At 33.1% G+C, this 25665-nt stretch overlaps 1 protein-coding gene across 3 annotated transcripts in view; it reads left to right on the plus strand.

Moving 5' to 3' along the window:
* The first annotated feature begins 7081 nt into the window (after positions 1-7081).
* LOC103510443 overlaps positions 7082-25665 on the plus strand; it is a 30636-nt gene continuing 12052 nt past the window's right edge. Inside the window, exon 1 of one of the 3 annotated variants that reach the window (XM_017444673.2) lies at positions 7082-7319. In XM_017444673.2, the coding sequence (XP_017300162.1) occupies positions 7317-7319 (3 nt within the window). In that variant the 5' untranslated portion in view covers positions 7082-7316. The remainder of the gene's footprint in view (positions 7320-25665) is intronic. The other 2 variants (XM_026824559.1, XM_026824572.1) reach the window with 2 other exon arrangements.

Below are 25665 nucleotides of genomic sequence, written 5' to 3' on the forward strand. Positions count from 1 at the left end.
TTCATTCGTTTCACTTACTTATGTACATAAAGTATCGCCACCTTCTCCACTATACTAACCAAACCCCCGCTTTTACTACTTATCTACAACTCTACATATCCGATTTGTTGACCGGGAAATTTTCTTTATTTTTTCATTCGTTTCACTTACTTATGTACATAAAGTATCGCCACCTTCTCCACTATACTAACCAAACCCCCGCTTTTACTATTTATCTACAACTCTACATATCCGATTTGTTGACCGGGAAATTTGGACAGCTATAAAATATATGCCATGTTCTACAAGTGTTGCCATACTACCTGTTGTATGAAAAGAGGAAAGATTTTTTTTTCTTTCTTAGGGGTATGTTATATAAAATAGAGACACGATGACTCACCTCTCGCGGACCACCTGAAACCTTCTCGCGGACCACTAGTGGTCCACGGACCATAGGTTAAGAATGGCGATTTAGGTTTTTGCCATGAGCGAATCTTTCCGGAGTTGGTTTGCTTCAGAGAAAGCCAAAATACATGGTGTAGACCCACCGAGGTAAATTTATATTTTTATCTTTCAGAGGTGAGTTGTTTTCAAACTTACTGCTTCAATTTAGGTTGCATGGATCTATTTAGAACAACGCTTTTTCTCTAATTAAAACAAAACAACAAATCGGATGTGTGTGGGGGAAAAAAACAAGCTTTTATTTTGAACGTCATTTCTGAAAACAATACGAGTATCATTATTATTTTTCGAACAGCAAGAGCAATTTTATTAGTTCTAGGACTTCTAGCCATATCATATAGATTATAGGTATTGGGTTTCGAGTTTTTGACTCCCATCAGCAGTCTAACGATCAGCTAATATAAAAGAAGCACTCTTGTACAATTTCATCTGTTGTTCGAGGAGTACAAAACCCGTAGAAAACGATTAAGGGAAAAAACTAATAATACAAAATACAGACACATAATATAACTAGATCTCATGTTGCCAGACTTTGGGAGATAATAAAATTATTCAGGCATAGCATTAACAATTCCAAAATGATGGGAAAAAAAGAGATAGAGGAAAAAAATACAAATCTCATTAAACAAATTGAAATTTCGTTCCAAACAGATTTTCAGGATAGACGTTCAAAAATAATAAATCGTTTTTCCTCGGGAAAGTTCTCTTCTGTGTTTTCTGTACTAAAAAACCACTAAGCCTCCCCACTGTCTTCTATATTCTATAATTTTCGAGCGCTTTTAATCCCCGTTATAACGTATTAGTACTGTACCCTCCGCCTACCCTTGGTTGATCCCTCATTACCCGTAAACTTCTACCCTATTACCCTAGATTTTGTAAATATATCGTTTACGCGTGTATTAATGTATATCTAGTAGTACAGTTTGTGTTAGTATACTATATATATAATTTTCCCTTTTAAAAAATGAATTGATTAATTAATGGTGATATAGGTAATTCTTGCTAATCTTTGTTTATATTTTTAGAAACATTTATACAGGGTACACTAATGGGTTATATTCCTACCTACGATTTTCTTCTTCTTGCTACATTCTGCCAAACCAAGTTAAAAAAACTTCATACTTTCATAAAAAAAAACATTATGTAAGCTAATTAGGACTTCTTTACGTTATAAAGGTCGCTGAAAAATAACTGAAAGGTTATCGTGACCTTTTTATCTAACATAAAAACTATCAGCATTATTTTTAAAGTCATCATCATAACATTTGTGTGAGAATTTTGCTGTCGTGCTAAAAGGCCATTTGTAGTTGTATGTAAAGTTGGTTCTGGCTTATCTACGCATCTACTCATGCTTGGATCTTACCGTTTTGCCTCTCCTTTAGTGTTTACTTGTAGTGTGAAATCATATTTTTGTTGTTATCACAACGTACAACTAAGTTCGTTTGAGGCATAAAAAAGTAGGTACATAGGTACTTCATATAGGTACCTATTGTTAAAAAAAAATAATACATACGAGTAGGTGTACATTCAAGAGTAAAAATATTTTCCGATGCGATTTCGGACGTAGGTATAATGTAATTTGATTTTCGACACACATATTTTTGATAGTATTCTGAAAAGCACAACACGTAGGGAAAAAACTGATACTAAAACACGGTAATATATTAATTGCATTTAAATCTCAGCACCATCACCAACAAAAAATATAACACACACACACATCTACTCGGAATGTCAGGAAAAATAACCAATTCATGTTTGGCAGTTTTAGAACTTTTTGTAAAAGTTCATACTCGTAGGCATATTACACCAATTTCACACACAAAATGTATCTACGTAATTGTTCAAGATAAGAATAGATAATAATACACGGTATAGAAAAAAAATCGTAGGTAGGAATATAACCCATTAGTGTACCCTGTATAAATGTTTCTAAAAATATAAACAAAGATTAGCAAGAATTATATCACCATTAATTAATCAATTGATTTTTTAAAAGGGAAAATTATATATATAGTATACTAACACAAACTGTACTACTAGATATACATTAATACACGCGTAAACGATATATTTACAAAATCTAGGGTAATAGGGTAGAAGTTTACGGGTAATGAGGGATCAACCAAGGGTAGGCGGAGGGTACAGTACTAATACGTTATAACGGGGATTAAAAGCGCTCGAAAATTATAGAATATAGAAGACAGTGGGGAGGCTTAGTGGTTTTTTAGTACAGAAAACACAGAAGAGAACTTTCCCGAGGAAAAACGATTTATTATTTTTGAACGTCTATCCTGAAAATCTGTTTGGAACGAAATTTCAATTTGTTTAATGAGATTTGTATTTTTTTCCTCTATCTCTTTTTTTCCCATCATTTTGGAATTGTTAATGCTATGCCTGAATAATTTTATTATCTCCCAAAGTCTGGCAACATGAGATCTAGTTATATTATGTGTCTGTATTTTGTATTATTAGTTTTTTCCCTTAATCGTTTTCTACGGGTTTTGTACTCCTCGAACAACAGATGAAATTGTACAAGAGTGCTTCTTTTATATTAGCTGATCGTTAGACTGCTGATGGGAGTCAAAAACTCGAAACCCAATACCTATAATCTATATGATATGGCTAGAAGTCCTAGAACTAATAAAATTGCTCTTGCTGTTCGAAAAATAATAATGATACTCGTATTGTTTTCAGAAATGACGTTCAAAATAAAAGCTTGTTTTTTTCCCCCACACACATCCGATTTGTTGTTTTGTTTTAATTAGAGAAAAAGCGTTACCTATAATCTATATGATATGGCTAGAAGTCCTAGAACTAATAAAATTGCTCTTGCTGTTCGAAAAATAATAATGATACTCGTATTGTAATTGTATTGTATTGTATTGTATTGTAATTGTAATAATGGAGCTCTAAGGGTTAGGTGGTAGAAAACGCCTCCGGCGTTAACCTCGCCTAGTGACTACCTTCCACTCAAGAGTCTATTATGTATTATTATCTATTCTTATCTTGAACAATTACGTAGATACATTTTGTGTGTGAAATTGGTGTAATATGCCTACGAGTATGAACTTTTTCAAAAAGTTCTAAAACTGCCAAACATGAATTGGTTATTTTTCCTGACAATCCGAGTAGATGTGTGTGTGTGTTATATTTTTTGTTGGTGATGGTGCTGAGATTTAAATGCAATTAATATATTACCGTGTTTTAGTATGTGGAGTGCAAGTATGCGAATGATATTGTTTTTAGTGAACCATTTTTAATGAGCTCTATAATGTAGTAGAGAAGAACCCCATGGTATCTACTATCTACATACCATACCATCCTGTTTTGGTATCTACCCTGTGGTGTATGTGGATAGATATTACGTATATGTCTGTTAAGTTGAGAGAGAGCCTATGCTGTTAGTTAATAGTGCCATTTATCCTTTTAATCTCTTTATTGTTAACGTGTGTATCCTTGAGTTAATGCAGTGTATGTCGCTTTTAACAAAATAATAAAGTGGGAAAGATCTCTTTATTGTTAACGTGTGTATCCTTGAGTTAATGCAGTGTATGCCGCTTTTAACAAAATAATAAAGTGGGAAAGATCTCTTTATTGTTAACGTGTGTATCCTTGAGTTAATGCAGTGTATGCCGCTTTTAACAAAATAATAAAGTGGGAAAGAAAAAAAAAAAATGAGTGAAGAATATTATGTTTTAAAACTTTGGCAGTGTTTGTCTCTTTGGAAACTTTTCTCTAAAACTTGTGACGGTCTCGTCTGCCCTAAGATTAACTTGGAAGAAAACTTTAACAATGCGTGGGTCTATTTTGTTGAATCAGAGGCATCAAGCAAACCCCGAGGATTCTTGATTTTTTAACAATGCGTGGGTCTATTTTGTTGAATCAGAGGCATCAAGCAAACCCCGAGGATTCTTGATTTTCTTAACAATGCCTGGGTCTATTTTGTTGAATCAGAGGCATCAAGCAAACCCCGAGGATTCTTGATTTTCCCCTTGAAGTTTGTACAGTGAAAAGAGAGAAAAGACCAATACCACAATATTTTAACAGTTTAACTTGGTTATTACCGTCAAGCAAGTCAGTAAAAACTTTTAAGGAGTCAATTTGTTGAATTCTCTTCTTCTTTTTACCATACAGATCCTATTTTCTCAACTTCAATGTGTATATCAACACATCACAAGCCCCTAGGTAGGTCTCCTAAATTCGTAATGAAAACTGACAACTTACTAAAAGCAACCTGGAAAGGAAAAGGTGATGGGGCAAAGGGCATTCAGTTATAGCAAGGAGAAAGGGAAAACTCAATTAAAAAGAGAAATCTCATTCAACAAGAGGAGAAAGTTCCTTTGTAACCATCAGAACAAAAGAGAATGGGAAGAGTAAAAGGAAATGACAAAATAGGATATAACAAAAGAAGCAAAACATGTGAAATCAAAACAAAAAACTTGTCCCGACCGAATTGTCGGGATAAACATGGAAAGAACAGAAATAAGAAAACTATTAGAAAGCAGAGTGTTTGAGGAGGGGTGTTGGGGGAAATACCTTCCTTCTAGTAGTTCCTGATAGTGACTTCTTCACAACAAGAAAGATGTGTGATACAGCATGCACAATATGCACATCTTGTTCTGCGAAACAACAAAACGATATCTGCCAAATCATGAATCCGCTCCAACGTTAGAAAGCAGAGTGTTTGAGGAGGGGTGTTGGGGGAAATACCTTCCTTCTAGTAGTTCCTGATAGTGACTTCTTCACAACAAGAAAGCTGTGTGATACAGCATGCACAATATGCATATCTTGTTCTGCGAAACAACAAAACGATATCTGCCAAATCATGAATCCCCTCCAACCCCCTAAATATATTTCTACCTAGGTACCAGTATGGGCCTATAAATCCAATATTTCTCTTGGAACACCAGTCACGAGTTAGGAGATTGTGTGAAATGTCGAAATATACGATAAGATAAAAATAAACGTCTGTTTCTATACAAGTACCTATATGTACGGTTGTTGTCGCCTGTCGAAATTTTCAAAGCTTTCTAGGGGAAGGAATAGGGAAAGGTTGACTGTCAATAGAAAATTCTTTTCTTATATCACCAAGACGTTACTTATATGTATGTACATTTATTTCATTTATTTTCCAAACCTTTTGCCGTCTACCCTTGTCAAAGTTCATTCTAAAATCTTTCAATATTTAATCCTTTGCAATTGATCTCGATTTTCTTCTTTTCTATTGAAATTTTCATGCCTACCAAATTCTATGTCTGTCATTGCTGGAAAAATCAAAGATTTCCATTGTTTTTCAATATTTTTAATGCTATCTAGCTAAAAAAAAAGTTTAATGCTTTGTACTCGTATGCAGATTGCTTGGTGTCTTTGAGAGTTCAGGTGAAAACTTACCTTACCCTTCACTTAACCTTTTTTTTACAGTAATTTCACTGTAAGTTTCTTTTTCTGTTAAAATGCTCTTTTTCTCTTTAAAGCATTTACTTTTTTGTGTTTTTCTTACTTTAATTTACAATTATTTATTTATTTACCTCTTTTTTCCTTTATTACATCCCAGGGGAATGAAATTTATTTCAAAGAAAGGTTTGTGTCAACACTTTTTTTTCTTTGAATTCCCCTTTTTACTTTCTTTTTCCTTTTAGTTTTTTTGCTAATATATATTTTTATCTCTTTAGATATCCAGTTTCATTCTATCTGTGTATCTTCCTTACTTTTATCTTTCTTGATTCTAATTCTCAGTAGGAAGTCACACAGAAAGAGGATTTCAAGATACAAAGCTACAAACCTGATGTAGATTTCCCATAGGTATGAACCTGTATAGCAGTGTATAGTTATGTGCAATCGCAATCATCTAGGATTCTTGACTTTATGAATTACTCATGTGGCTGATCTTGACCGAATTTGTTGGTTACTAATTATCTGGATAAAAAAAGTATACAATATTCTTCAATGAAATATTATTGATAATATTTTTTTTTATTTGTATTTATTAAAGTGTTCTAACAATAATTAATTCTTTGGTTCCTTTACATCATATTATTATTCTTTGTTTGTTTTGTTGTGGTAGGAGGTGAGGACATTATTTATTTATTTACCTCTTTTTTCCTTTATTACATCCCAGGGGAATGAAATTTATTTCAAAGAAAGGTTTGTGTCAACACTTTTTTTTTTCTTTTTAAGAATTCCCCTTTTTACTTTCTTTTTCCTTTTAGTTTTTTGCTAATATATATATTTATCTCTTTAGATATCCACTTTCATTCTATCTGTGTATCTTCCTTACTTTTATCTTTCTTGATTCTAATTCTCAGTAGGAAGTCACACAGAAAGAGGATTTCAAGATACAAAGCTACAAACCTGATGTAGATTTCCCATAGGTATGAACCTGTATAGCAGTGTATAGTTATGTGCAATCGCAATTATCTAGGGTTCTTGACTTTATGAATTACTCATGTGGCTAATCTTGACCAAATTTGTTGGTTACTAATTATCTGGATAAAAAAAGTAAACAATATTCTCCAATGAAATATTATTGATAATAATTAATTCTTTGGTTCCTTTACATCATATTCTTTGTTTGTTTTGTTGTGGTAGGAGGTGAGGACAATACTTTTCCTTTCCAAACATTTGGCATTTTTGAAACCCCCGCCCGCATTTCTTTCTTATTTGCTGCTTTTCGTTTCCATTTTTTTAATTTGCTGTAGCCGCCGCCTCTGGGTCTAGGATTGTCTGCTCCACTGGGCTGCCTTCCTACCCCTCCTGTACCAGTCTGTACGGACACTTCTGCACCCACCACTCTGACGTTTCTAGCGTCCAGAAAGCGACCTCTTGATCCTACGACCTCAGTTTCAAGCTGCACGTCACCCGACGATTTGTTAATGGTATCTTGACCTTGAGCTTATTGCACGTAACCAACAAACCCTTCTTAGGTTTATCTACTTTAAGTTTCTATTCTTTTGCATGCTATCCATACTTCATCACTTATCATTTAACTTTAACATATAATTATGTAGAACTAACAGAGTGCTGAACTGTATACAGGGTATTGCACTCAAGCGTGAATCTCCATGTTCCTTGAACATCAGGACAACCTGCTCGTTAAAATTTGAAGGAAAAGAAAAAAAATGTCTTTCCTTGATGAATACACTACTTTCTTTCTAATGAAACAAACAAACAACCTCCAGGTTCTTCTTTGTTCGCCCATACAATCCACTAATGAAAAGGTGCTCTGTATTTCTGTTAGCATAATGGGACTTGATCCTAAATAAATTATTAGTTACTCATCTAGATTTTAGTTATCACTTTGAAGAAGAAAAAAGAAATGTTATGTTGTGAAGTCAAAGGGATTTTATTCGCACCCTGTCATTTGTGCTAGGTGTGTGTTAAATACGATATTATGCCCTATAGACCCATAGTGTGTGTGGTGTGTGTCTGATCCAAGAATTTAAACCATACCTAACGTGTATAAGTTAAAACTTAAAACGTTACTTGAATAGATATGTGTGTAATAATACTGTAATATGTTCGAGTATGTGTGAAAAATGCCGACTTGCCGACCCTAAAAAAAAAAACTGAAATGGGGAGGGTGTACCTAATAGTGAAATCTGCAGAGATTATTCAATCAAACCTAATAATCACATGGTGCATTTTCATTTTATTTTCATTTGTAAACTTTGCATTCTCAAATATTTACACTCGAACTTTACATTACGTATTATAATTTCATTATTGTTTTGCATGCTTCCACTACTGATCCCTTTGACTCAACAACATTGTATAAAAATTGGATACTTTTTATTTGATTGATTCTTCTTTGTTCGCCCATACAATCCACTAATGAAAAGGTGCTCTGTATTTCTGTTAGCATAATGGGACTTGATCCTAAATAAATTATTACTTTAGTTACTCATCTAGATTTTAGTTATCACTTTGAGAAAACTCAACTCAGTGCCATGAAACTAAAGCTGAAGTCTCGAGGCTTGAGGTTAAATTGGTGGAATAGCTTCCACTAATTAGATATCACAAAGCCAAAACAGTAGGTACTTTTCTGCTTCAACGAGCTTGTGAAGGAAATATAAGAGCATTGAAAACTCTCAACTAAATAAATGAAGAAAAAATGGGAGAAAAAAAAAAATCCTCGGAAAAAAAGAAAGAATTTCAAACATTGCATTACTTTTAGATTTTTTTTTTTCAGATTTAAATGACTAAAATGTAACATTTTGCAACATTGTAAAGCACTTAGAGAAATGAAACTTTTCTGGATTTTTTTCTTTTTTCCAACTCTTCTACATATACTTACTATAAACTAGATTTGTTTTCAAGTAAAGAAAAAAAGATAATACCCATAGGTATGTAGGTACAGGTTATGTATGCGAAAAGTTAGCAATGAAAAATATATTTTTAATAATAAGTATGTTACACATGTATGTGTGCAAAATGTAAGTACCTATATTGGATCCTGAGATTCATTTAAGGACTTCAGTTAAATGGACAGTTTTATTTTTTAAAAGAGGCCAAATTAAACTAAATAGCAACATCAATGAAGTGAGTATTTCAGGCTGCGGGGGTCGAACCCGCGCTAGCATAACTAGGAGGCTGGGACCTCGTATTGATTTGGGTTAGGGCAACTGAAAAATCAAATTCAAATTAACGATGGCCTAAGAAGCATTTACGTTAGTTCACACATGTCAAAAGAGATAGGTCCGGATATGGGGAACGGGTTCTTGTGCCATTAGGCTCACTTTTGGCACTCCTTTGTACTCGTAGGGATGGAGAAGGCATAGAGTTACCTACTTAAATCCCTATTATACTTCTTTCTCTTTCTCTCTCTCTCTCTATCTTCAAAGAAAAAATGTCTCCCATGGAAATCCGGACCTTAGAGGAAGCTTGAGGTCGTGGGGGTTAGTTCACACATGTCAAAAGAGATAGGTCCGGATATGGGGAACGGGTTCTTGTGCCATTAGGCTCACTTTTGGCACTCCTTTGTACATCCTAGGGATGGAGAAGGCATAGAGTTACCTACTTAAATCCCTATTATACTTCTTTCTCTTTCTTTCTCTCTCTCTCTCTCTCTCTCTCTCTCTCTCTCTCTCTCTATCTTCAAAGAAAAAATGTCTCCCATGGAAATCCGGACCTTAGAGGAAGCTTGAGGTCGTGGGAAGATTAGTACACAAACACAACGGAAGCTTAAAGTAACATCAAATTATGTTATCCATGCACAGGACACCGCGGTGAGTCAACAGGTTGTATTAAGGTGGTCAAAGTAGCATATTTTGAGCCAACAACGTGTGTTGATCCCGTGACCATAAATTTGTACAAATAAACCTTTATTCCTTCAAACTGGGTTACTGGGTACCTGAATGCGCCACTCAGAAACGGTGAGGACTCAAAACTCTACCAATCATAATGCATAATAGTGCCAAATCCGATACTAGCTCGAGAGGAAAAACGACGCAACTCACATTTAGATCTATGCGAGCAGCGTCCATTTTCTTTCCAGATATTTCAAAAATTACCAAGCTGCCATTCAAACCAACAATCACAAACACACGAAAAAGCTGTGCAATGCTACGTGATAAGCATCAAACTGATTGAGAAAGTAACAAACTGGTAAACATGCTGTTCAACACTACGCTACGTCCCCATCACACTACAAACACAGCACATTACACACTCATAAACTTAAATCCTTAATCTCTGTATTATTGATGATAAACCTAGTGAATACTGGAAGCATGTTTTAATGATTTGCTTCGTAATAAATACTCGTATGTAGTATGATATCAGCATAATTGGCGTACATTATTTATACTGTTTTTAGTGCTATAAAGTCTCAAAATGGATTACGAGTATTAAAATAAATTTTGATCATTACTTGAGAATCAAAGTATTTTACTCAATCAAATAATGAAAGAGACATGGAAGAACACATAGTAAGAAAGAGAAAAAGATCTAAGAATAGTTTGAGTTTCAATAGATGATAAGGTTCGGAATTCTACGTACGAACTGTTTGATAGCAATTTTACGCTGAATGAAATTGCTGAAATCAGAGGCAAGCAAGCATGTTTCCAAGAATCAAGGATCATTCTATTTTATTTATCCTTTATGTCTTCTCGATAGCAATTGAAAGTTTTCTTCTCAAGTAATGATCAAAATTTATTTTAATACTCGTAATCCATTTTGAGACTTTATAGCACTAAAAACAGTATAAATAATGTACGCCCAATTATGCTGATATCATACTACATACGAGTATTTATTACGAAGCAAATCATTAAAACATGCTTCCAGCATTCACTAGGTTTATCATCAATAATACAGAGATTAAGGGTTTAAGTTTATGAGTGTGTAATGTGCTGTGTTTGTAGTGTGATGGGGACGTAGCGTAGTGTTGAACAGCATGTTTACCAGTTTGTTACTTTCTCAATCAGTTTGATGCTTATCACGTAGCATTGCACAGCTTTTTCGTGTGTTTGTGATTGTTTGTTGGTTTGAATGGCAGCTTGGCAGTTTTTGAAATATCTGGAAAGGAAATGGACGCTGCTCGCATAGATCTAAATGTGAGTTGCGTCGTTTTTCCTCTCATGCTTGGATCTTACCGTTTTGCCTCTCCTTTAGTGTTTACTTGTAGTGTGAAATCATATTTTTGTTGTTATCACAACGTACAACTAAGGTCGTTTGAGGCATAAAAAAGTAGGTACATACTTCATATAGGTACCTATTGTTAAAAAAAAAATAATACATACGAGTAGGTGTACATTCAAGAGTAAAAACATTTTCCGATGCGATTTCGGACGTAGGTATAATGTAATTTGATTTTCGACACACATATATTTTTGATAGTATTCTGAAAAGCACAACACGTAGGGAAAAAACTGAAACACTGAAATGGTGAGATTTCATCAGCAAGTTTGGGGTCCTTGTAGTGTGAAACATGGCCCATTGAAAGAATTTCTCTCACACACTGTAGTTTCCCATTATCAATTTTTCGAAATATTCACACTTTCTGATAGTGGGCGAAGATAGCATGGTGATTTTTACCTCCATCATAGCCCAGATTTTTTTAACTTTTTTTTATTATTAAATTTAATTTCCTTTTTTTTTTTTTTTTTTTTTACGGGGTTTGTTTATGTATAGGTGCGAGTATTCACTTAACCTGTATCTACCTACCTTGTCATTTGGACAGGTAGATACATTTTTTTACTCCAATATAAAACAACCTTGCTGCAATATTTTTCACCGAATATACCTACACGTAACTGAAATATTTTCCTCGTTTAAGATAGAAGTGTTTCAGCACATCCACTAAATATAACCGGCGTGTTGCATACACATAAAGTTGTACGGCGATCATAAAAAATATCTTTCTTCCATTCAGTATTCTGTTCTCCTGTTTTCGACTGTAATCAATAGACTAGGAAGATTGAGGATCAGACATTTTTACATGGTCAAATTCCTCTTAGCTTTATCCTCTCTCCTGTCCTTTTTGTTATTTTCATGAATACAAATACATATATGAAGCTATTCAACTATAAATGTAAAATCAACGGAAACTCAGTAGCTTCCAACACATTCGTTTAAAGTTCAACCGTTTATACAGGCTGACTCAATCATGAGAATTGGGAAAGCTAGAGTCCAAGTCATTTGATCCTATTGTGAGGCAACAGTGTAGATGTTTGAGCTTATAAATGTAAAATCAACGGAAACTCAGTAGCTTCCAACACATTCGTTTAAAGTTCAACCGTTTATACAGGCTGACTCAATCATGAGAGTTGGGAAAGCTAGAGTCCAAGTCAATTGATCCTATTGTGAGGCAACAGTGTAGATGTTTGAGTCCCCCTATATATTTTCTCATACACAATACGTTGGCACTATTTTCATTCAATCATATACAATATTGAATCTACAATTTCCGACATTGTAAAATATATCGCTCACTACAGCATTAGACAGACTAGAATAGAATGCTGTGCACAGGTTTTTTTCTGTTTCCTGCTTACTCTCTCTGTTCATGAAATGACCTATATATTTTTCCATTTTTCTTTGTTCTTGGAAAATCAATACATAATTACTTGTATTCTCTTTGTTTCTACTCCTCATCATTCTCTTTTCCCACTTGTGTTCTTACTGTGGTACTAAATTATCAAGCTGGGATATTTTCGTTGCTGTACTTTGTATTGTTCACTTAGTGCTGTCAATCTTCAAACATGCTTACTTTGAGAAAAAATTATTCTTACCGTTTCTATTATTACTGGATACTAGGTATTTGTGTTTTTCTACTCCGACTCGAGTTTCGCCTATCTTATAGGCATCTTCATGGGAAACTCGAGTCGGAGTAGAAAAACACAAATACCTAGTATCCAGTAATAATAGAAACGGTAAGAATAATGTTAATACATAGGATGTCTAATATAAACCTAACAAATAATTGAGAAAAAATGATTTTCAGTCAACTTGATCTATTTGTTCAGTGGGAGCTGGAGAAGGAAGGAGCTATTTTTCTACTTGATTTTCCTTGATCTCGTTTCTCCTCGCCAAATGAGGAACGGTGTTTTTCCCGGAGCAAGCACACTCATAGATTCAGAACATACCAGAATTAGAGGGCAGGGCTGAAGTACCTACCTACCTATCCGTATTTTTTTGCCGATCTATATCTCTGGACATTATTTATTTGCTCTGTGAAAGAAAGACATTTTCAGTCAACTTGATCTATTTGTTCAGTGGGAGCTGGAGAAGGAAGGAGCTATTTTTCTACTTGATTTTCCTTGATCTCGTTTCTCTTCGGCAAATGAGGAACGGTGTTTTTTTCCGGAGCAAGCACACTCACAGATTCAGAACATACCAGAATTAGAGGGCAGGGCTGAAGTACCTACCTACCTATCCGTATTTTTTGCCGATCTATATCTCTGGACATTATTTATTTGCTCTGTGAAAGAAAGACTATTGTTTAGGTAGAAAGCAATGATCTCAAGTTCTTTTATTTCTCAAGTATCTATTTTATAAATTTATTCTTTCCAAAGAACATTGTCATTAAGAAAAAAACTTCATTATTGTTTTCATCATTGGAAGAAAAGTAGTTCGCTTTCTTTGTGTTAAACTTTAGAAAGCCATTTTAATTTCTTTTCAATGGTACGAAAAAAAAGTGGAGGAATAGTCTTTTAGAGAAAAATAAGAGAAAGGGTAGCGGATAAACCGAAAGAAAAAAAAGGCACGTGAAAGCAATGATCTCAAGTTCTTTTATTTCTCAAGTATCTATTTTATAAATTTATTCTTTCCAAAGAACATTGTCATTAAGAAAAAAAACTTCATTATTGTTTTCATCATTGGGAGAAAAGTAGTTCGCTTTCTTTGTGTTAAACTTTAGAAAGCCATTTTAATTTCTCTTCAATGGCACGAAAAAAAGTGGAGGAATAGTCTTTTAGAGAAAAATAAGAGAAAGGGTAGCGGATAAACCGAAAGAAAAAAAAAGGTACATGTACATACCGTTATATTTCCTTATTTTTTCGAGGGAATTGGGTAGATAATAGAAGGGAGGAAAGACAATATATCTTACCAAACCCAATAGGTACGTACACCAAATGATTACTACCCTAGTGCAGAGCTGGCATTTAGGATGAGAAGATAATACTGGCGGCATTTGCCGTCTTTTATGTACATACGAGTACATAAAATATATAAAATACCTAATACCTAACTTCACTAGACTAAAAGGCTTCACTATGTTTGCAACACCAACTTCTTTACGTTATAAAGGTCGCTGAAAAATAACTGAAAGGTTATCGTGACCTTTTTATCTAACATAAAAACTATCAGCATTATTTTCAAAGTCATCATAACATTTGTGTGAGAATTTTGTTGTCGTGCTAAAAGGCCATTTGTGGGAGGAAAGACAATATATCTTACCAAACCCAATAGGTACGTACACCAAATGATTACTACCCTAGTGCAGAGCTGGCATTTAGGATGAGAAGATAATACTGGCGGCATTTGCCGTCTTTTATGTACATACGAGTACATAAAATATATAAAATACCTAATACCTAACTTCACTAGACTAAAAGGCTTCACTATGTTTGCAACACCAACTTCTTTACGTTATAAAGGTCGCTGAAAAATAACTGAAAGGTTATCGTGACCTTTTTATCTAACATAAAAACTATCAGCATTATTTTTAAAGTCATCATCATAACATTTGTGTGAGAATTTTGCTGTCGTGCTAAAAGGCCATTTGTATGGAACATTTCCTCGTAGGGAAAATTACATTCAGTGTAGACATTCTGACCATTGTAGACATTCCAGATATTTACCTGACGAAAGCGTATCATTACCGGCATACGACATGCTCGTGCCAACATGCGACATGACATCATAATTAGATGAATAACTAATGTGACTTGTCAACTAGACATTTTTTCGTTTTACTTTGTTATTTACATTACCTTTATTTTATCTCATGAATGGAAGTAGGAGTGCACCATCAAGTTAGTTAGCTACAACATCAATATGATTAGGGAAACTGGAAATCAACGGAGGAAAAAAAAGTTATATATATATAAAAAAAAACTGAAATGGGGAGGGTGTACCTAATAGTGAAATCTGCAGAGATTATTCAATCAAACCTAATAATCACATGGTGCATTATTTTCATTTGTAAACTTTGCATTCTCAAATATTTACACTCGAACTTTACATTACATATTATAATTTCATTATTGTTTTGCATGCTTCCACTACTGATCCCTTTGACTCAACAACATTGTATAAAATTGGATACTTTCTAGTTAATTCATATTAAAGGGTGGGGGAGGATTTAGTTTTTAAAGCTCCAAAGCCAACCAAGGCTGACGGTTAAAAGAAAGATTTTTTTTTCTAGTTGGAAACTTTAACAGTAGATCTCGTTAGACACTATAAAATGTTAGCTCAGGCTCTTTGAAACTAATCACCTAATCAGATGAATTTTCCTGTAGTGATGTCTAAAAACTTTCCCATTCCCTAGGTATTGGTACTGTCCTAATTATTATCTATGTAATGCCTACTCTACTTTGTCACATTATAAGGTATACCTATACCTATGTTGCTGTTTATTTATTGGTCATTAAATAAACATACACGTAAAGGCTGGAGAGGTTAGTCGTTTAGCATGTATCCCTTTGAACACAACACAAAGTGCCCACGGGCTAATTTTCAAATTTGCGAGCTAAAAAATAGGGAGGGTGAACATATCTCATTTTATTTATTGACATAGTCCGGCATTACAATTCTCATCATACATTATTATGCCAAGCAAAAAATACGATTATCTCTGGGGGATGAAGGGAAGGGAAAACAATTATTTTTTTCGATAGAGGGATGATTGGTAAGGGGGGCTGTTCAATATCTGAACACAGCTAATCGGGAATTAGCCTGGAATCCTCTCTGGATAGTGGATACATACTCTCCATGGTACTCTGTAACTCTTCATTCTACATTTATCAAAATCAATCCTGTTGTAGAGTAGAAAAAATGTAGAAATAGGGTTCAGAATTATTTTGAAAAATCTAGAAATGTATTTCCTATAGTGAAAATTAAATTAATTCAAGGGTAATCAGGATGAGATATCTAGGTGTACCTACGCAACAGCACCGCATGTCATATTCAAACTTTCAGAACACTTCCCAAATCATTGATAAAATGATATTATTTCCTTTCTAAAAAAAAAAAGATACTATAGGGGTATGGTACTTAATTTTTCTCCGCGCAACAGCACCGCATGTCATATTCAAACTTTCAGAACACTTCCCAAATCATTGATAAAATGATATTATTTCCTTTCTAAAAAAAAAAGATACTATAGGGGTAATGGTACTTAATTTTTCTCCAATGTTTTGGATGAGATAAAGTTTCCCCAGTCGCTGGTCGGTCTGAAGTTGGTACCTCATCACGGTATATACTCCCTGCCTGCCTCACCTTCCCCCACTAAACCACATGAAAACAAAATGTTCTTTTTTATGTTTGGAAAATATTTTGATAGGTAATTAATTCAAACCTTTGACAAAATATGAATTAAAATCGAAAAAGTTTATATACCTTTCATGTGGGAAGCTTTACGGGGAATTTCATTCGCTCCCTCCTCCCTTTCACATAACTTTTGTCATGTCCTGACGTTGTACTCTTTCATCCTAGACGTAAACATTTGCTCCCTGCTATTTTCACCAGGACACAATAATTATTCATATCAAACTATATACCTTTCATGTGGGAAGCTTTACGGGGAATTTCATTCGCTCCCTCCTCCCTTTCACATAACTTTTGTCATGTCCTGACGTTGTCATCAAAATTTTGTACTCTTTCATCCTAGACGTAAACATTTGCTCCCTTCTATTTTCATCAGGACACAATAATTATTCATATCAAAGATATCAATGGGTGAATTTCCCTTCGTAGGAGGTAAGAGAAGTCAATATTGAGGAGGAAAATGGCAAAGGGATTTCTACACTTGAAAAAATGCTGCTTGCTTTTTGTAACCGATTGAATTTCACTATGTAGTTCGTTAATTTTTACGACATTCTGGGGTAGAGTACACACTAACTTGAGTTATCTATTCTTGCAAGAATATTTATTCAGCAAGTTGATTTTGAAAGTTCAGTGTTCTATTGGGAACTGTTCTTTTAAATCTAGCATTGATCGGTCGCAGAGGACTTTCAGTAAACCCCTAGCTCCTAGCTCTAACCCAATCACAAACGTCTACAGGTAAAGGAGACACACAAGTATATAGAGGGATAGCAGTTCTAGAAGATTAATGTGGAAAAGTTTAAAAGAAAGGAGAAGAATACTCTGATAATGATAACATGATTACACAGAGATTTAGAAATAATTTAACATTCATTAAACAAGTTTTAGTTCCCAAAGTTGAGCAGTTAGAACAAAGGCAAATAATTTAGAAACTGCTGTCTGGCATATTTGAAGCTTTTCGAATGACTCTCAACTTTTCTCCTCTCCGAAAGATAATGTTCATGAAAACTGTTTGTTTTAAATTAAATATCTCTGTAACCTCTACCTTGTATTCTCAACATTTTGTTTAGGTGTTATACACAATTTAATTATAAACCCGTGTATTTACATAAAACCCAATGCTCGTGGATTTGAATTTGCATTTGTTTATTCTATGATTTAAACGTTTCAGATGAATCAAGTATCTAATTATGATTTTATTTTATTCCTTCTAATAATCAAGTGGATCAAGTTCATTTGTTACTTTTCTTTTTGACTAACTGCCTGTGAAAAGCCCCCCAGTTTGGTTAGTATAATAGGACATACAATAAAAGTTTACATTAAGGTTAAATGTGTCATGCTTATGCGAAAGAAGTGAGTGTTAAGGTCATGTATTTCATTGCTAGTAGGTATTAGGGGCCTAGGAATCTTTTGAAGAAGAACTAAAAGGAATTTTATACCTCTATACCACTTTTCTTGTAAGTTGTACACCATTGTTAAAATAAAAAGTTCAAAGTATTTTTTTTTTCTTTAATATTCAAACCTCTATTATTGTTTAAGAGGCGAGGTAGATCGCTCATAAAATACGGGTATGACCAACTTCAAGGGCTTTACTATATTGTGGGTACCTTAGATAGGTACCTAATATTAATTTGGATTAAAAAAAGGGGGGAAATGGAAAGTATAAACGGAAAATAAATAAAAGAAAGGTAGGTAAAGGCCGATGAAGTGACTGTCAAAGCGATACATGCGCTGGCAGGAGGACACAAGATTTGCTGTCTATAAGAAACATACAAAATGATAAATTGACAATGGAAAATTATATAGGTACAAGTTCATAGATAGATTCACGGGAACACAGATAACACAAGAATACTTCTGGACGGTATACCCCCTGACCACATGACAAAAACTTCATTGCCGTTCCAAAGAACGACTTTATGCCACCCAGCTACGAAATTAATCCAGATTACATAGGTTTGTACCTCGGTTTATTTTTTGTCATTTGAGAGAGGGAGGATTTAAGGTTCATGTGGTCAAAGGGTGTTCCGAACATTGCCTACATAGATGACAAAGCGGGGGAAAAGTCTGGGTAGGTATATTATTTTATTTAGAAAACATCGGCACTTATTAAAAAGAAACAAAAACTTCAATATTTGTTTGTCTCTTACACTATGGTACCTTACAAGAAGAGAGGACAGTTTTAATAATGCTATTCAAATTTTATTAATATATTCTTTTTAATTTAAAATCCACTGCTGTAAAAAATATTCAAGAACCCTTTGGAATTGTTCAAGCTGGAATTAGATTAAAAACATTTTTCAACTCACGGTTTTTTTTTCTACCCCAAAGAAAATTTCATTCGCCCTTCTTTCGGAAGGTAAAAATGCATTTTCTTTATTGAAATTAATTTGGCAAGAATCCACTCACTTAGCTTTAAGAAGTTTAATCTGCTTTAGTTTAAGATTTATTCAAAAAACCTAAATAACCGTTTCTCATTTTGCCCCGAGCTTGGAGAGAGCACAATTTCAAATCTATTCTTCTCTTTCACAATAAGAAAGAAAAAGAGAGAAACATTGAAAGAAAGAGTGAGAAACAGATAGCGGTTATTATTTCATTTGTTAAATTTTGCATTCAGTTCGTTGTTATATTAGTTGATCTAATTCTAAAAGCTTTAAAATACATTTCTATTATGCATACATAGCTAGGTAGAGTTAGAATTTCATTTATTTTTTAAAGGTTTTAAATACGGTAGGTAGTATTACAGTCAAACCGAACATCCTGACTTACCTAGTCCAAGTACTAGCTTATGTAAGCTCAGTTCATAGATAGATTCACGGGAACACAGATAACACAAGAATACTTCTGGACGGTATACCCCCTGACCACATGACAAAAACTTCATTGGCGTTCCAAAGAACGACTTTATGCCACCCAGCTACGAAATTAATCCAGATTACATAGGTTTGTACCTCGGTTTGTTTTTTGTCATTTGAGAGAGGGAGGATTTAAGGTTCATGTGGTCAAAGGGTGTTCCGAACATTGCCTACATAGATGATAAAGCGGGGGGAAAGTCTGGGCGAGGGGGAAGTGGCTTTGAGATGTGCAGGTAATGCTAGCGATTGCCGAATATCTAAGCCTCTTGAATGTGATCTAGAAATAAAATGCTCTAGTTTAGCAGGGGTGAAAAGGATTCACATAAAATGAAAAAGATGAATCCAAAACATAATAATCTTGTTCATTTTAGTTTTGCATGGAGCATGGACTGTTTCGTTTAATTCATTTTACGTGATTTGGGTAAAGTGGCTTGTACAAGTCGAACATTTCAACATTTTCAACGTCTATTCTAGTTTGACCAAACAACAACACAGACAAGGAACATGATCAAATGAACTGTACGAGTCATTTTGCACAAACACATTAAATGTCTGAACAGTGTTTACGTCGGATTTGAAGCGGAAATTGCTGGGAATTGGGACAGAACTAATTAGAGGCAGAAATAAAGCATTAACGCAGAACTCAATCCACCAAGTTTTCACCCAACCCACATCGAAAATGTCTTTACCCAGTGGGCCAGAGATCTCGGGTTCGAATACCAACTAAGCACACAAATATATTGGACTACGTCACTCATTACTTACCAAGTTACCATTGTTCCTTAAATTAGGTAGAGAATACCTAAGCAGGTGATAAAACCCCCTGTGGCCACTCATTTATTATGATAAATTGATAAACATACTATCACTTCTGAAGTACAGAACTCAATCCACCAAGTTTTCACCCAACCCACATCGAAAATGTCTTTACCCAGTGGGCCAGAGATCTCGGGTTCGAATACCAACTGAGCACACAAATACATATATTGGACTACGTTACTCATTACTTACCAAGTTACCATTGTTCCTTAAATTAGGTAGAGAATACCTAAGCAGGTGATAAAACCCCCTTTGGCCACTCATTTATTATGATAAATTGATAAACATACCTACTATCACTTCTGAAGTACCGATTCTTATATCACATACTCGAACATATTACAGTATTATTACACACATATCTGTTCAAGTAACGTTTTAAGTTTTAACTTATACACGTTAGGTATGGTTTAAATTCTTGGATCAGACACACACCACACACACTATGGGCTTTTTCTGTTAAAATGCTCTTTTTCTCTTTAAAGCATTTACTTTTTTGTGTTTTTCTTACTTTAATTTACAATTATTTATTTTGAATATTAAAGAAAAAAAAAATACTTTGAACTTTTTATTTTAACAATGGTGTACAACTTACAAGAAAAGTGGTATAGAGGTATAATATTCCTTTTAGTTCTTCAAAAGATTCCTAGGCCCCTAATACCTACTAGCAATGAAATACATGACCTTAACACTCACTTCTTTCGCATAAGCATGACACATTTAACCTTAATGTAAACTTTTATTGTATGTCCTATTATACTAACCAAACTGGGGGGCTTTTCACAGGCAGTTAGTCAAAAAGAAAAGTAACAAATGAACTTGATCCACTTGATTATTAGAAGGAATAAAATAAAATCATAATTAGATACTTGATTCATCTGAAACGTTTAAATCATAGAATAAACAAATGCAAATTCAAATCCACGAGCATTGGGTTTTATGTAAATACACGGGTTTATAATTAAATTGTGTATAACACCTAAACAAAATGTTGAGAATACAAGGTAGAGGTTACAGAGATATTTAATTTAAAACAAACAGTTTTCATGAACATTATCTTTCGGAGAGGAGAAAAGTTGAGAGTCATTCGAAAAGCTTCAAATATGCCAGACAGCAGTTTCTAAATTATTTGCCTTTGTTCTAACTGCTCAACTTTGGGAACTAAAACTTGTTTAATGAATGTTAAATTATTTCTAAATCTCTGTGTAATAATAATAATAATAATAATAATAAGGTTTATTCAATTTCTTCACAAATTTCATCGTGTTCCTATATAAGTACATAATATTTGTACTTTTCAGGAAAGTACATAATATTTGAAATTATTTGCCTTTGTTCTAACTGCTCAACTTTGGGAACTAAAACTTGTTTAATGAATGTTAAATTATTTCTAAATCTCTGTGTAATCATGTTATCATTATCAGAGTATTCTTCTCCTTTCTTTTAAACTTTTCCACATTATTTCGATAACACACAAAAGCATAAATTAATAAATAATAATCAATCTGATTCGTCTAATAAAAACTCATTCTTGAGTAAGTGGTACACACTAGTTTGTATTTTATATTAACACATTCACTAAACTTGGAAAATTTGACACATCCACTAAATTAAAGAATTAAAGATCACTTTGATATTAATTAAAATAACAAATTGAATAACAACGTACCTAATTTTGTTTTCTTAACGCTATTTTCTTTGTAAAATGCCCCTTAAATCAGCTTCCTTTTTCAGGCCTTTGATATGTTTTGTTTGTAGTATTAGAAACCTGTCCCCCAGCCTTTGTTCTATAACCAAACGGATTGGTTCAATGCTAATTGACCAATCTTTCCTGTCTATAAGTTTCTTCACAAATTTCATCGTGTTCCTATATAAGTACATAATATTTGTACTTTTCAGGAACATTTTAGTTTCTTATATCATATCATGATTTGTTCATTTTCTTCTACTTCCTCTACTTCTTGATTATGTCAAATTTCATTGTTCGTTTCTAAAAGGTGTTTTTGTATCTCCAATTTCATTTTGTTTTTATTATCTATATTTCTCAGTTCATTTGGTAATGTATTTATCAAGTTCGGTACTTGATATTTTATTGTAGTTTTGCCATAGTTATTTCTTGTATTAGGTGTTATGTATTGTGTATTTCTTGTATTGTATGGATTTTCATATATTATTCTATGTATGTCTTCATAATAGTGTTTACTAATCATTACAAATTTATGCAAGTTTTGGAAATTCAGTATTCTATAGAATTTCATTTTTTCCTCTCGTTTTTCTTTTGTTGTAAAAGGATATAATGTTGCTTTGAGTATTCTTTTATGCATTGATTTTATAGGCTTTAAATTTTCTTCTGAGGTGTATCCATAACTTTCAATGGCATATCTTAATATAGATTCACATAAAGTTTTATATATCATGCATTTCGTTGTTAGTGGTAAAACTTTTTCTATATGCTTCATTTGATACATTACTGAATTCAATTTGTTTCTGATGTATTGGGTTTGTGTTTTCCATTTCATGTTTTTATCCAAATGTACACCAAGATATTTTATAGAAGTTTCTTGTTTAATTATATTGCAATTGCATAACATATTGTTTCTTTTGTCATCAATACATTTGTTTTCATGAATTTTTAGAACAGTTTCATTTCTTGGTCTGAATCGTGTTGTCATGGGATTTTCGAATACGATCGAAATTGTTTTTTCTTTGTTTATAAAAATATCTTTTTGAGATAACCAAATTATTATTCTGTCTAAATCATTTTGAATCTTGCTATTGGCTTCGTATAAATCTTCACTAATGCAATATAACAAAGTATCATCAGCGTATTGTAAAATATTGGTTTTTAATCCAATATCATGTATATCTTTTACATACAGATTAAAAAGGATAGGTGAAATTATGGCTCCTTGTATTAGTCCACATGTTACTTTGATTTTATTACTATATTCCTTCCCAATCTTGACTAATTGATATCGTTCATGGAAGAAATTTTCGAACAATGTTTTTGTTTCACTTTCTAGTATTTTATCTAAAACTTCTATCATTTTCTCATGATTAATTGTGTCATAAGCTTTTTTTAAATCTAATGATGATGTCACACAATACTTATTTTCATTTAGTGCTACATTTATATCTTCTGTAAATTTGTTAAGTAATGTTGTTGTGCTTTTTCCTATCCTAAAACCATGTTGATTCTCATGTAAAATTGCATTATCTTCTATGTACTGAGTTAATTCATTGTTTATATGTTTTTCTAATATTTTCTCTATACAAGATAAAACTCCAATGGGTCTGTAATTTTGGTACTCATTCTTTTTTCCTTTCTTATATACAGGTGTAATTGTTATGATCTTCATTATTTCTGGTATTTTTCCTGCTTCTATAATTTTATTTATTATGTACTTCAATATTTCTTCTAACCATATCAAATTTGAACCATTTCATTTGAATATTTCTTCTAACCATTTTAAATTTTTTATTTTTCTAATACTTTGAGTATTCTTCTCCTTTCTTTTAAACTTTTCCACATTATTTCCATAACGCATAAATTAATAAATAATAATCAATCCTATTCGTCTAATAAAAACTCATTCTTGAGTAAGTGGTATACACTAGTTTGGATTTTATATTAACACATTCACTAAACTCGGAAAATTTGACACATCCACTAAATTATAAAATGGTATGAATTTTTTTAATTTTAACATACCTACCCACTACCCACTAGAGTCTAGATCATAATAAATTAGAATTAAAGATCACTTTGATATTAATTAAAAGAACAAATTTAATGACAACGTACCTAATTTTGTTTCCTTAACGCTATTTTCTTTGTAAAATGCCCCTTAAATCAGCTTCCTTTTTCAGGCCTTTGATATGTTTTGTTTGTAGTATTAGAAACCTGTCCCCCAGCCTTTGTTCTATAACCAAACGGTCTATATCTCTCTTCTCTCTTAGCCGTGGTAACATAATCACTACTGTCCATGTTATTTTACGTTGCTTCTTATACATTTGTGTGTGTTGTGTGTGTTTTAAATTTGCCTAAAATATTTTCATGTCTTCTAGAACTGCTATCCCTCTATAAAAAGAGAATACAAGTAATTATGTATTGATTTTCCAAGAACAAAGAAAAATGGAAAAATATATAGGTCATTTCATGAACAGAGAGAGTAGCTACTTTTTAAGGGAGGAAAAAAAAAAAAAAAAAAAAAAAAAAAAAAAAAATCAAAAGGCGACAAAGTAAGTAGGGACTGTAGATAACACAAATATCTACTAAATATGCATGTATATATCCCTATAAAACTGGTGCAGAAAAAAAAAGAGATTAAAGAGACAACTAAAAACTTTTTGTGGTAGAAAAAAATGACAGTAGCATACCTAAAAACTAACGAGAGAATTCTGTCATCCTTAGCTTTCCACTGTACAAACAGAACTTGAAACTTTGTAATAAAATTTGTCTGCAAAAATGAAAAAAAAAAAAAAAAAAAAAAATGTTTCTGTCACTATCAAAAAATTGTTGGTTGTTGAGAACAAGTTGCATATTCACATTCCACACAAACTTGCCAAATGAGGAACCGGGAGCAACAACAACTTTTAAATTGCATCACTAACAAAGCATCAGACAAGCCAAAATCAAAGGGAAGGGGATGTTGAATATGTGAGACAAAACAATTAGAAAGCTAGAACTAGAAACCACTACGAGTGAAAGCTGGGAGAATACCAAAACTCAATACCTAAGTTATTAGGTAGGTATATTATTTTATTTAGAAAACATCGGCACTTATTAAAAAGAAACAAAAACTTCAATATTTGTTTGTCTCTTACACTATGGTACCTTACAAGAAGAGAGGACAGTTTTAATAATGCTATTCAAATTTTATTAATATATTCTTTTTAATTTAAAATCCACTGCTGTAAAAAATATTCAAGAACCCTTTGGAATTGTTCAAGCTGGAATTAGATTAAAAACATTTTTCAACTCACGGTTTTTTTTTCTACCCCAAAGAAAATTTCATTCGCCCTTCTTTCGGAAGGTAAAAATGCATTTTCTTTATTGAAATTAATTTGGCAAGAATCCACTCACTTAGCTTTAAGAAGTTTAATCTGCTTTAGTTTAAGATTTATTCAAAAAACCTAAATAACCGTTTCTCATTTTGCCCCGAGCTTGGAGAGAGCACAATTTCAAATCTATTCTTCTCTTTCACAATAAGAAAGAAAAAGAGAGAAACATTGAAAGAAAGAGTGAGAAACAGATAGCGGTTATTATTTCATTTGTTAAATTTTGCATTCAGTTCGTTGTTATATTAGTTGATCTAATTCTAAAAGCTTTAAAATACATTTCTATTATGCATACATAGCTAGGTAGAGTTAGAATTTCATTTATTTTTTAAAGGTTTTAAATACGGTAGGTAGTATTACAGTCAAACCGAACATCCTGACTTACCTAGTCCAAGTACTAGCTTATGTAAGCTCTGTCGTACGTTTTGTCGACAAGTTAAAAAAAAAAAAAAAAAAGGGGGATGATGCTGTAATATAGCGGAAAAACTCCGGCGTCCCGCGA

The sequence above is a fragment of the Diaphorina citri genome, unplaced genomic scaffold, assembly GCF_000475195.1.
Source record: "Diaphorina citri unplaced genomic scaffold, Diaci psyllid genome assembly version 1.1 scaffold27, whole genome shotgun sequence".
In the NCBI taxonomy this organism is placed as follows: Eukaryota; Metazoa; Arthropoda; class Insecta; order Hemiptera; family Psyllidae; genus Diaphorina; species Diaphorina citri.